We start from the raw sequence: 12,880 nt of genomic DNA on the forward strand, positions 1-12,880 counted from the left end.
GTTAGAGAAAAACCAAAATTCATTAGATACTCACTATCTATTTTTTGCTTAGTTTATATATTAGATATATATTGAGGCACAGCTGTGTTCACTGTTTACCAATATGTACTGCTTGGTGACTTCATGTGTTTAACATACTGTGTTAATATTTAGCTATGGGAGAAATGTGGACATTTTCATAGCAATCACTCTTGTCTTCACCTGTAAGGTGTTCCAATTGGCTTAAATATATTTTTGTGGAAGGTTATTTCTTGGTGGGTTTTGAAGAAATTAATGTGAAAACGAAATTAACTTTTTATACGCCTGACTGCACTGTGGGATTCTGTGAGGACAATGTTACCTTTTCTAGGTGTTGAACTGCAGTGAGTGAATAATAATAGCACAGAATATGAATATTGTACCTTCTGCCTAATTCAGCGAAGCATGTCAAGTGATTGCTGAAAATATTTTAAGCTGTTAAAAGCTGCTGTGACAGGATATATTTCATTAGAATAGGTAGGTTGTTCAGATGCTCTCCTGATTGAGTGACATGCTACAGCTGTCTTACCAGTCATGTTCTAAAGATAAGAAACCGTGGAGGTATTACAGTGCACTTCTCAGACTGATTAAGTAATAAATGCAGTAAAAGGGTAGTTACTGTTATCTTATGCTCCTCATAGCTAGAAATACATTTTAAATGATACTCTTTTTGGTATCTTGTTCAGACTAAGGAATGCCCATCTTTCAGTGTACACTGTTGTAACTGCTGAGGTGTGTGGGCAATAAATGACTTCATTGTTATCCATAGATTTAATCCTTGTAGTTTTGAGATCAGGTGCATATGAGACTGAGGAAAGGTGGTTTTATTCGTCTTTTGCATATTCTCAGACATTGATTTATACAGCGATCTGCTGTTCCAAAGGGCTGCTTTACTCCTATGAAGCTTCTGTACTATTCACATCTTCCTTGACATATGTGTTGGTGCTAGGATCTTGGATTCTGAGCTTCTTAAGTGCTTTTGTGTCATGCTGGCATCTTCCTATGTTATGGGAACTCCAGACTCTGCCACCTGTTCAGTCTTCTTGCCAAGAGAAGCTGTTGTGAAAGGGCTTTTGCCCAGAGATGAGAGAACTCCTCTGTTCATTAATGAATTCTGTATTCTGTGAGGAGCAGCTGAAGAGAAATAGAAGATTCCTTTATTCCTTAACTTTTGCTAATTAGCAGTGGTGGAGAACCTGATTGGAATTCTGTCTTAACAGGCTGAGGTGCTTCTAGCACATATGGTGATTGCAATCCTTTTAAAAATAAAATCTAAAAAGAAGCACCATAAACAGTGAAGGCTAATATAATCTATGAATCATTCTGCAGTTCTCAGGAGGCAGTTTACTTGATGACAGTTTATGCCTCATAAGGATTGATTTAGCAGCTACTCTCTGTAAACCACCATCCATGCTCAGTAGCCATCTTTGTAACATAGGTTTCAATAGAAGTTCCCTTGTTTCAGAGGCTTTATTTACTGTGCCCATTATGTAAGCTTGGGAATAGTGTTTTGTCTTCATGGGCACTCTGACTTCTAAAAGATTTATTGGAGAAGGGTGGATGCTATGCAGTAGTATCTAGCTAAGTAAAAACGTTGAATAAAGAAAACAAAATGGTTTGTGGTGTATTTCATGTGTACTTACTCATCTTCTCTTTTCTGTCATTTCAGGGAGGTTATAGAAAAGAAGCCAGAGAAATTTAAAGTTCAGTGTTTGACAGACATCAAAAATTTGTTTTATCCCAACACAGAACCCTTTTATGCTGCTTTTGGAAACAGACCTGCTGTAAGTAAGAGCTGAATTTATTTCTATTGCAGAGAACAGAAAGGCTGCTGTTATTTCATGGTTCTGTTATATTAGAACCTAGAAGCTTTAAATGACAATTAGGAACATTTTATTAGGCCCTGTGCAAAAGAAAATACTAAGGTTCTTCCTCAAAAATACCATGATGTAGGATTCAGAGATGAAAGAGCATCAAAGTAACTATGTTATATCTGCATAAACTAGCAGTTAAGCTTGTGTAGAAACACTGATCTTATTTTAATCCACAAAGCTACAGCGTCAGTGAGATACCTGTGGGCAGACAGAAGGTATTTCAGATTTATATTGGTGGGACTCTCAAAAGACCTTGGATGTCCTATTGGAGTCAAAAGATTCTACTTTTTATGGAAAATGATATATTTGACATGGAGAAGGGAAGACAGATCTCAGTCACCTGTTGGAAGGCTGGATATTTGGGCTATAGACAGCTCCTGCCCTGGGCCAAAGAATGCTGTTATGCATCTAGAAAAGGAAACAGTCTCACAGGCTTGGGCTGAGGTGGGGACCCTGGCATGAGATTATCCTTTCTTTAAAAGGGACTATTATGTCAGAGATGACAGGAGGTCCTCACTGTCCCATTGCTATATTGAATTGTTATGTCATAGGCAGCTTAATTTCCATTATCAAGGCTCCTTTAAACATATGATTCTGAAATAACGTTTTAAAAACCTCTGTGATGTTGTATTATGGATAATAACTACCTCTAGTTCCAGTTTTTTGAACCTCAGGGAAACATGCATTAAAATAATGATTTTCTTTCAATAAAATTTCAAGTAAAACTGTAAGTTACTATTTCAAAAGTAATTACTGGTAGCTCACTCCCATGCTTGGTGCCAGAGTCCAGGCTTCAGGTGTGCTGCGATGTGCTTATGGCTTTGTGAAGCTCAGGATCACAGCTTTCTCAATTTTCTGCTCTGGATTTTCTGTTTTGGTTTGATTTTTCCAAGAGTAAACTCAGGGAAATTTCTGTACACATGGATGTTATAGGTGTAGACAGTGTGTGAACTGCCATGATGATGAATTTTTGAAGTGATGATGAATTTTTGTTCAGGTACTTAATTTTTTGGAACAGTCTTTACAATGTAGATATAAAAATAAACTTTTGTCTTCATTAACATTCCAGTTTTTCACCACCTTGGCTTTTAAAACCATGATTTATATTAGCAAAATGGAAATTGTTTTTGCTCTAATCTTCTGGGAGATATTTTCAACTTTGGTTTTGTCAGGCTTTTCTTCAGAACAGATCAAAACTTATTAATTGTTTTCCTTAACAATCTGAATTTCTTAGAAGACATTCTTAATTCTTACACCAAAATGTACTTCCCAGAGTTGTATCTGCATTACCTGCTGTGGCTCTCTGATGCTGTTTTGGCATGTATTTCTTGCTTTCCCTTCTTTTCCCCTTTCTCTGACATGAAGTATGGCATATGGGTATGGCACAAATCTGAACTTGGGAGCTAAGTGATGGCTTTGTTATAGACAAATATGTTATGAATTTTATGACCTTAAAAATAATTTCTGTTTTATGTGTCAGTTACATTTTAACCTCTGTATGCTGTTGTAACATACTTGGTACAATGCACACAGGACTTCAAATATGCTCTGAAAGGAAAATGAAGGTGCTAATGCTTTTACACCAAATATCACTAGTTTTTTACTGAATGTTGTTGTTGTGTCAAGGGAAGTTACTGAAAAAATTAACATGATTTTGGTAACAATTTAAACTCAAGTGGCAAACTTCTTATCTATCAGCAAATGATCTGTTTCATGAACGTTTCATTAGATTGACCTCATTTGTAACATAATGGAGAATTTCAGGCACACAATAACTAGGTAAATTAAGTACCAGTTCTCTGTACATATGTTCTTTTGTGTAATATATTCCAGCAAGATTACACATGATTTTGCAAAAATCATGATTTTTCTTTTATTTTCTTTTTAGGATGTTTATTCTTATAAACAAGTGGGGGTTTCTTTAAACAGGATATTTACGGTTAACCCCAAAGGAGAACTTATACAAGAACATGCAAAGACAAACATCTCATCGTAAGTAATCTCTTATCCCTAAGAGTTTATGGACTAAATTAATTTGCTGTGCTAACTTACGACTCAAGTTGCCCAAAGATCCGTTCAGCTTTAGTAATTAAAGATTCCTTAGAATACTTCAAACAAAACAAAAAAGATTGAGAATAAAATACAGACTTTCCACTTCCCTTCAGTTAAACTGACAAAACCAATTTTTTTGTGTTTAGTATAATATATTCCATCTATTTTAATCATGTAGAAGATTTAGAAGTAGATGATTTAGTCTGCATAAAAGTGAGACTCACTAGTTTACTGACTCCAGCTGCCTTTTCCTGGCCTTTTCAAAATTTCCTTTTCCTGGATCTCCTATCTAGAAGAGCCAGAAAACAAAACCTGAAGAGAGGGTCGAGTGCTTCCAGCAAGGTGCTTAGGCACTGGTAACCCCTAACACTGGAATGGCCTTTAGTAATGTTAAGTGTTAGTGTCCTTAATTGAAGGGGAGCCATATGTGTATAAAATATGAATAATCAGTTGAGCAGGGAGCTGCTTGAGCCAAGCTGGACAGAAATGGAGAAGCAGAATGTGGTGCTTGAATATTTTAGCAGATGATCTGGGTGTAAAATGGCATCTGTGTCTCACTAGGTAAGTATCACTTGTTAGAACAAATGTATTAGAATTAATTTTTTACCCGAACTGTGAATCCTTTCTGGAAGCTGGGCACCAAAATTAAATTTAGTTCAATTCCTTTGAGGAGGTTGACTTGTCCACCTTGTCTGTTTTGTAAATGTAGTCATGCCTTAGTGGTTGGGGACTTAAGAAAGTTCAAAATAAGTTGATCTGAAATGGTTCAGCATACTTTTAATTTTTTTATTTCCCAGCTATGTCAGACTCTGTGAAGTGGTAGATCACATTTTCCCTTTGCTGAAAAGAAGCCATTCTTCAGACTTCCCTTGTTCTGACACCTACAGCCAGTTCACCTACTGGAGAGAACCTCTGCCGCCATTTGAAACTCAGGATGTACATCCAGCCTCATCTTAACCCCATCTCCAAATTGTTGGTCTCACCTCAAAGAATGGGTTGGTTTGTGTTGCAAGGACACCACTTGGCTTTTGCTGTTGACAGTTCAGTTGGAATCTGTGAAGTTGTGAGCATTGTATTCTTTTGTTGTGAGCAGACTTAGGAATGCTTTTTCATACTTAGTCACGTTTCCAGACAAGAGGAGTCTTGCTAGGGATAGGAGTTGCGTTTCTAGGTCCTCAAATTCTGCTATGCACTTTCATTATATGAGGTCAATTAAAAGTGATGTTGGAGTTGCAGTTAAACATGCTGTAAGGTTGTAAAGTGGTTCCATGTCTGTTCTGCATCACTGAAGCCATCTTTCATCCTGTCAGAACCCCTTGCCAGTAAGGGAGCTAAAGGTGCTCACCATTCCTGACATGATCTGGTGACACGGACAGGGATTGTAATCCATATATCAAAATTCTTCTCTCTGAAGGAGTAAATGATTCTTTCCCTCTCCCCTTGCTTGACCAACAACTGTTTGTTTAAGAGTTGATTACTGGTCTAGATCCTCAGCAGATGTAAATCAGTGTAGCTGTCAAAACCAATTGAGCTGTGTTTGATTTATTCCAGCCTGTTTTGACATGGGACATTTCTGAGGAAATAAATTATGTGTAATCTAAATAGAAAGTAAATGAAATAGGATGGCCAGATTCTTCCAGTCTTTCTCAGTTTGAGAATCATGCTTCAAGAGTAGCTTTTTGGATCAAGGTAAATGTGCAAGTGGAAGATCCAGGCCACTTTGGATAGTGCCCACCTTACTGGAGTGGGTGATTTTCAGTAAACACATCTTTCACATGCACTGTGCGCTGAGATTGAAGATTTGTTACTGAGCCAAAAACAGTGAGGATTTTATCAAAATGGAATAGTTTTGTTTGAAATATTATTTTGATTAAAATGTGAATTTTGATGCTGGTGAACGATGCATCTCAGGTTTTTACTATATGGATTTTTTTGCTTTGTTTTGTATCATAAAGAATGGATACTTTTAGTGCAATTTACTCTCCTTTAAGGTAATGAAATCTCCTCTTTTTTTGTTTTTTTGTTTTTTTTCCTTATTTATCCAGACACAAGCTGTAGATACTGCTTTTGACAGCCTTAAGACTAAACTGTGTGCACTAAAAGCAATACTGTGGATCAGTTGATAACATTTTCTAAATGGTCTGCCTTTACACAATGTGGTACTTAAAATATGGACTCCAAGTGCCCACATGCCAAATGATTTCACATGTGTTGTAGTTAGGAAAGAAACTCTCTTTTTCCTTTTGAAATATATAGAAGAGTCTAATTGCTCTTTGAAACACCGAAGATGGCATCCTGGGATTCTATGTACGTTGTATTTCAGTATGGCTACACTGGTGGTTCACAAGCTGTGGTCTCTGCCGCCTTGTGATCTGAGGCTGTGGTACGTGTTTTGCAGCTGCTTTGTAGTGTTTTCACTTAAGAGTTTAATAACAGGAAGGCAGAGTGGTCCAGGAGAAATTTTAAGATGTGATTATGGTTGTTTAGCACCCAGAAATTTGGAAGTGGTTGCTCTGTATCACATTTGTTCTGTAACAACAAATTCTGGTTTTGCATGTCAAGAGTGATAGCAATATAGATAGGATGGTAACTCTCTGGTAGGGGTTTTCTAAGGTTTACTACAGAAGACTTTATGTGGGATGTTAGTGGGCCAGTTTATGTTTTCTCTGTGCCTTCAGCAGTAATGAAAACAAGCGCAGTTCTTTACACAGATGCAGTGAGCAGTGGAGAGCCCTCCCTAAGTCTTCCTTTCACATGAACCTTGCTGCTTCAGGCAAAATGAATGTCCACTTTGGACATACCAGGATTAGACACAAAGAGGAAGAAATGGGTGTTTGACAACCCAGACTGACTGTGTTCTCTTGAAAGTTTAAAGAAAATGCGAATATCTTTTTACTTAAAGGTGTAAGAAATACGGGTGGATTTTTTGAAAGACAATCAGTGGGGATTGCAGATTGCCAAACTGAGATGGTTGCATCTCTAAATATAGCCACACTTTCCTTTAATTATCTATTAATACTTGTCATTAATGATTGAATAAATGGATGAATGTACTAGCTAGCTGCATCCTGCTTAAATTCAGTTTTGGTAAAGGCCTATTTCAATCCATTTATTATGCAAAATAAATAAAATAAAATCAACCCTTCTCTTCAGTGAAAGGCTGTCAGTTTTGTGGTTTTTATCCTTAACTGTAGGTAAAATCTGTTTTCCCAAGATACTACACATAGCCACTCCCATCAGAAAAGATGGTCCCTGAAAGTTCTCCACAATTAAAGCCTGTGATACATTTATGTGTAACTTAATAAATAGGGTAATTTATGTGTAACTTAATAAATCCAGGGTTGTTTGTTGCCTTTAGTATTTAAAACCAAATGATAGCGTGAATGAGGAACTGTTTTAATTCTGTCATATTGTGGCCACAGTGCAGCACTGGTACAGGTAACCCTGAGGTGCTGCAGAATTTGTCCCAGAGTTTTTTAAGACTTGGTTAAACAGGGTTATGGCTGACTTGATCTCGTGTTAGTAACTATCTCCTTCAAGGCTGAAGTTGGACTGCAGGACCTCCAGGGGTCTCTTCTGACCAACATTTCTGTGATTCTGTGACGTTCAGCACTTCACTTCTGACTTGCTGTATCCCCCTTTGTATCCAAAATTGAAATATAACTGAACAGTATCAGGAATGTGTGTTTCTGTAACTTTTATCAAATTTACTAACAAAAAAGACACTTATATGAAAATCAAGAGTTTGACCTGCTAGAAACATCACCATACTTTTCCAGAAAGTGTAAGACATTTTGATGTGGTTGATGATTAATTTTAGCATAATATTTAAACTGCTTTAATTCATGTAGAAGAAAAAGGGATGGTTTAAAAAATTGCTACTCTTTCTGTGAAAGAAAAAAATTCAACCTTGCTTGTGGTGTAATGCTGTTTTTTGTTACAGAAAGAATATGTTAATATAAGTATGCAGACACATTAAATCACAGTATATTCTATTCATGCAATACACAGAAACTAGAACATGCAGCAGTGAGGAGTGACTTATGTTTATTTTCTTGAAGCTGATGACCACACCATTCTAGCTATGTCAGGGGAGGGAAGGAATGTTGTGCTTGTGGCATTGGTTATGCTGAAGATAAATGTTACTGCTGTAATTTGGGGAAGGAGGAAAAAGAGGTATTGGGTATTTTTTATTTGTAGATACGGTTTGTTATTATTTGAAAGCCTATTTATATACAGTGTTTACTCTGTATATGTATGTGCTACTGCAGTGATGAAAATAATTTTAACACTTCATTTTGATCTGCTGAATGCAACAAGGGTAGAAATATATATTGTAATAAAGGTGAAATGAATTTTTTCCTGACTTTTCTATTTTTCTGTATTCTTTGATAATGGCAGAGTGCTTTTGCTGAACCTGTAAAGCATACCTTTTATATCTCCAGTCTCCACTGCCTGTTTCTTACTGGGGCTATCCAGTGTAACTTGCATTATTTTTGCCGTTTGGCTGCAGTGTTCTACCCAGAGCCTTTTAAAACTGGAAGTGTTTACTGAGGGAGACAGGGTCAGGATCTGGGCTCTGTCTGTTTTGGGATATCGGAACAGCACCTTGGAGCCAAGAGCAACCATACAGGAACTGGAATAAATTGGAGCAGTCAGGAATCCTATCCCACCCCAGAATTTTTTGAATATTCCTTTTGTCTAATTCCTAGTGTGACCTAAGCAAAAACTAGCCATCTGTTTTGAATGGGGATGTTGTCATTCATGGCAATGAGATCAAATAGCCTTTTTTTTGGGGGGCTCCTCTTCTTTGACACTGCCCATCCTGCTGGAGAAAAGCCAATACCCTTTATTCCCTCCTGGCCCTGAGAACACAGGGCTGCCTTTCACTGCCACTGCCAGGTTTGCCGAGCAGACTCACTGCAGCATCGTGGTACTGCCAGGCTTGTGCGTGCTGGTATGAAAACAAAGATGTTCGGGGTTGATAAGGCTCTGCGGCATCTCAAGTTCTCTGTTAAAAATACAAGAGCAGCTGTATTTGGGCAGCCTGCAGTCACTGCATCTTCAGTCTTCTCTATTTTCTGTATGTCTCTGCCTTGTATAAACATTTACCCTGGAGCTCTGGAGATGGGCTTTGAAACGAAGGTGCCCTTTTAATTAAAAGTCAGAGAAATGGTGCTTTTGCATCAGCAAACCAAACTTTATAAGGACGTACTTACTGCTCCTGGAATATCCCATTAACACCGGAGATACAGCAGTCTGAGGGAGGAAGCTCCTCAGGAAAAAAGACCATAAAGTTGTTAGGAGGGTTTTTTGATGCCATGGGGAAAGTAGGGAATATTTCCTGAATACTACATTTTCATTGTTATAAATAGATAATCTTATTTCAATATACATTGCATATGCCATCAAGTACCTCAGGACAGTTCATTGCAAGAGACAGAAGAGGGCTGTTAAGAGCTAGTGCCTAAAAACGTAACTAATAGAAATTTCAGCTCTTTTATGAATGCATGAAAAGATGAAGTCTGAAGATTGTTCTTAGTGGGTTTTTCTTTGTGTTTATTTTTTTCTTTCTTTTCATAAAAGTCCAGCAAAGTATGGTGGTGAAGGGAATATACTCACAGTGCCACGACCTTAGGTAGTCCTCGCTCTTTCGCGTGCAGTAAAATACAGCCACTCATTCTGTTCAGTAGCATGTTGGAGATACGCAATCAAAGGGCTGCTTGTAAATGGGAGCCACGAGACTGGCTCTAAGGAACACCACAGTGCTAAGGAGCTGTTGGGTGCTTTGGGAAGAGACCTTCATTGAGACCTTTCCAGTGACTGGGAACTGAGGGAGAAAAAGGTAAAATGAGAAATAAGTTTTCTTCTAGGGGGAACTAGAGAAAGGGGACAAAACCAGAACGTGGCCAAAAAGCACCTTCTTGTTCCTACCTCTGTGCTGGCCCTGGGTGATGCTGGGTCAGATGCTGAGCTCTGCCTTGTGCCCCCAAAGCAGCTCTGCCTGACATCCCGAGTGTCTGTGCTGCACAGAAGGCATCAGAAGGCCATTTTGGCTCCATTTGCCAAACAGGAGAGAGTAACACTGAACAAAAGGAGTTCTATGCTCAAGTGTCCAAGGAATACTGCTGCCAGCAAAACAAAGTTGCAATTACAGCTAAATTTTAAGCTTATGTAAGTACTAGGGCTTCTTTATTATTTCATGAACTTGGGAAACAAAGCTTTCACCTGCAGTATCTGCACCGTGGTGGTACCATGCGTGCATCCTCTTAATACAGCTTGCTTCAGTGAATAAATACAGACATCATCATTTTCCAGCCTATTTTAGCAAGTGTTTAACTCATCCCTCCCTGAACTGAAACTTACACATATTCTTAAGCACTTTGCTGGATTAAGCCATCTAATTCACAGAAAACTCTGTACTTTCCGAGCTGAAGAATTGATCTGGCTTTGCAAATGGTTACCCTTGGACTGGTTTTTAGCCTCCAGCACTGTCAGGTGTTCTGCCTACTGCCAGCAATCTATTTATTGATACAGGAAATCCATTTTGCCTTGCCTTGCTTTTAATGAGTTTTGCAAGCAAGTGGCCCCTTCCTGTGACTCATTCTGTGTTTTCTGAGCGGGAGATTGTGGTTTTAAGTTTCACGTTGGAAAGTAACCGCTGTGTCTGCTTTCCTTGTCTGCTGGAATCTCAACAAGAGGAATATGTTTTGGAACAAAGAAATGTAAATGGAGTAGAACAGTTCATGTTTCTTTGCAAAATTGTATAAACATCCTTCTTTTCAGGACAGTTAAAAACACTAGTGAAAAGTGAAAATAAGTCTTGTTTTAAAATAACAGCTTTATCTTAGAACATTGCTGTTAACACGGGCAAAAAAAGATATTTCCCTTGGTATCTCTATATGTTGGCCCTTTGATTTATAGCCAATAAATATCCAAAAATTAAACAGTGGAGGCCTTTCTCTAATCTTACTGACACAAGATCAGCTCCATTAGCATCTGGATGGCTGCTCAGATATGCACAGCTACGACTGCAATCTGAAGTGTGAATAGCAAGTGCTACAGATTTCCATCCAATTCAAGATCCTTTTCATCCCTTCAGAATACTGGAGGCAAAGAGGTAGGTGATGTGAATGTATTTGTTTTTGACTTTTGCCAAAAATATGGTGGCAGAAGGAGAGAATGCTCAGCAGGCTTGGACCGTTAGCACTGAAAACTTAGATTTACGTTAAAAACAGCCATAAATACATCAAAACCAATGACCAGGATAGTTTCCATTCCCCATTGCTAGATACAACTATTTATATTTCAAGCTCAGTGCCTATGTCTGTGCAGATAAATTGCTGCCCAGTAAAGGGCAGGGATCGTTGTAGGCACTCACACCAAAGGGCTCGTTTGGCCGGTGTCCAGCTGCCTGCCTGCACACAGGGGCGCTGCTGGCCTCTGCTGACCCTTGCGCCGCGCCCAGACCTGGTCTGGGTGAATGCTGGGTGCCTTGGCTGAGGTCACAGGGGACCTGGCTGTCAGCAGACTGGACAGGCAACTGTGAGCCAGGGCTGGGGCTCGTGCCCTCGCACTTTGCTGACGTGCCTGTGCTGTATCTGGAAGAGCCAGGTCTGGGGCTTGGGTCTGGCAGTGGTTCCTTTCCCCATGCATGTCCCAGCTGACTGCGCAATGAGATACTGGGACCTCTCTTTCCAGAGGCTTTGAGATGAGCTGGGCTCTTCCTATGGCTTGAGGAGGTGCTTCAGTTCATCTGTAGCTCAGTTCGGTCTCAAGAGGAGGTACACTCTGGTCCTGAACTTCTTTCACCTCTGTCTCCTGGGAGCCTGTGCAGTATTAACATATGTTAGAGAAGCTGCAGTTCTGCAACAAGGCCAGAAAAATCTAAAAGCTTTGCTAGCACAGGCTTTTTAGAGATGAAGTGTGGAAAATGAAGTGTGTACAAAAAAACATACCTGAGAGCAAAAAAGTATATTGGGAAAGCAGAAATTCAAATCGTCATTCTTAAAATGTGACCTTCCAGTTACCCCTCTCAGTTGTTAAGTTGAAGCTGGCAGACACAACAGTTAAAAGGAAAAACTGTGAGGCTCAGAAAGTAAAGCAGCTTGATTGGGAATGTAATGAGAGGAAAGAAAGAGGAAGACTCAATATTATCATGCTTCTTTCCTGCAGAGATCCAGATATTGTGTAAAAATGCAGTGCCCTGTATTGTGGACGTTTTTTGCTGATCTATGTATGGTGTGAATGGAAATAACAAGACACATGTCTATTTCTCAAAGTATGATGGGGTGGGGTGGTTTTTGGAGACATTGTTTGTTTTGTGTCAGTAACAGATTGTATGGAGTTACAGCGACTTAGGGAACATTTCAGGGGTTCACACACACATTTCCTTCACATGCACTCTGCACAGCCTGAGAGCCTGCACAGGTATTGCACCTTTCTGCAAAGCTCATTTCTCCTCTTGCTCTGGACTGCTCTTCCGCATATAATTGGCTTGGAATCACTTCCATTTCTTTTGACCTAGTAAATTCCTGTAAATCAGGGCTGTGGTTTCATGGGTGGCTGATCTGATCTACTGGGTTTTTTTACTGCCTAAAGGAAACAGCCACTTTCCCTGTTTGTTCCTTCTGATTCTCCCACCCCCTCTCTCTACTCCTGGGATAGTTTTGTTCTGCATTAGGGAGTTAAATGGGCTCAGAGGAAAGCAGAACCTTATGCTTTTGTCTAAGTCTCCTGAAACTGTAACCTCAATTTTACTATGTCCATCCCAATTCTATACTTGACCTCTTTTATTCTAATAGTAATCATCATATAATTGTGGGCAGATTGATAGATACCAGGCAGTGACATGCTTGGTATCTATCAGCGAACTTGAGAGCATGGGATAACAACATTCAGATGAGAACCTGAATGGTAACGTACAAATGTAAAGA

General features: G+C 39.1%; 1 protein-coding gene across 2 annotated transcripts in view; it reads left to right on the forward strand.

Annotated features, from left to right (window-relative positions):
* The window catches only part of LPIN1 (lipin 1), a 48,793-nt gene extending 40,482 nt beyond the window's left edge, over positions 1 to 8,311 (forward strand). For both annotated transcript variants that reach the window (XM_039569185.1, XM_010393304.3), the window contains 3 exons: positions 1,688 to 1,802; positions 3,781 to 3,884; positions 4,742 to 8,311. In XM_039569185.1, coding sequence (XP_039425119.1) covers positions 1,688 to 1,802; positions 3,781 to 3,884; positions 4,742 to 4,901 — 379 coding nt within the window. In that variant the 3' untranslated portion in view covers positions 4,902 to 8,311. The remainder of the gene's footprint in view (positions 1 to 1,687; positions 1,803 to 3,780; positions 3,885 to 4,741) is intronic.
* The last annotated feature ends 4,569 nt before the right edge of the window (positions 8,312 to 12,880 follow it).

The sequence above is a fragment of the Corvus cornix genome, chromosome 3 (genome assembly GCF_000738735.6).
Source record: "Corvus cornix cornix isolate S_Up_H32 chromosome 3, ASM73873v5, whole genome shotgun sequence".
NCBI classification, from domain to species: Eukaryota; Metazoa; Chordata; class Aves; order Passeriformes; family Corvidae; genus Corvus; species Corvus cornix.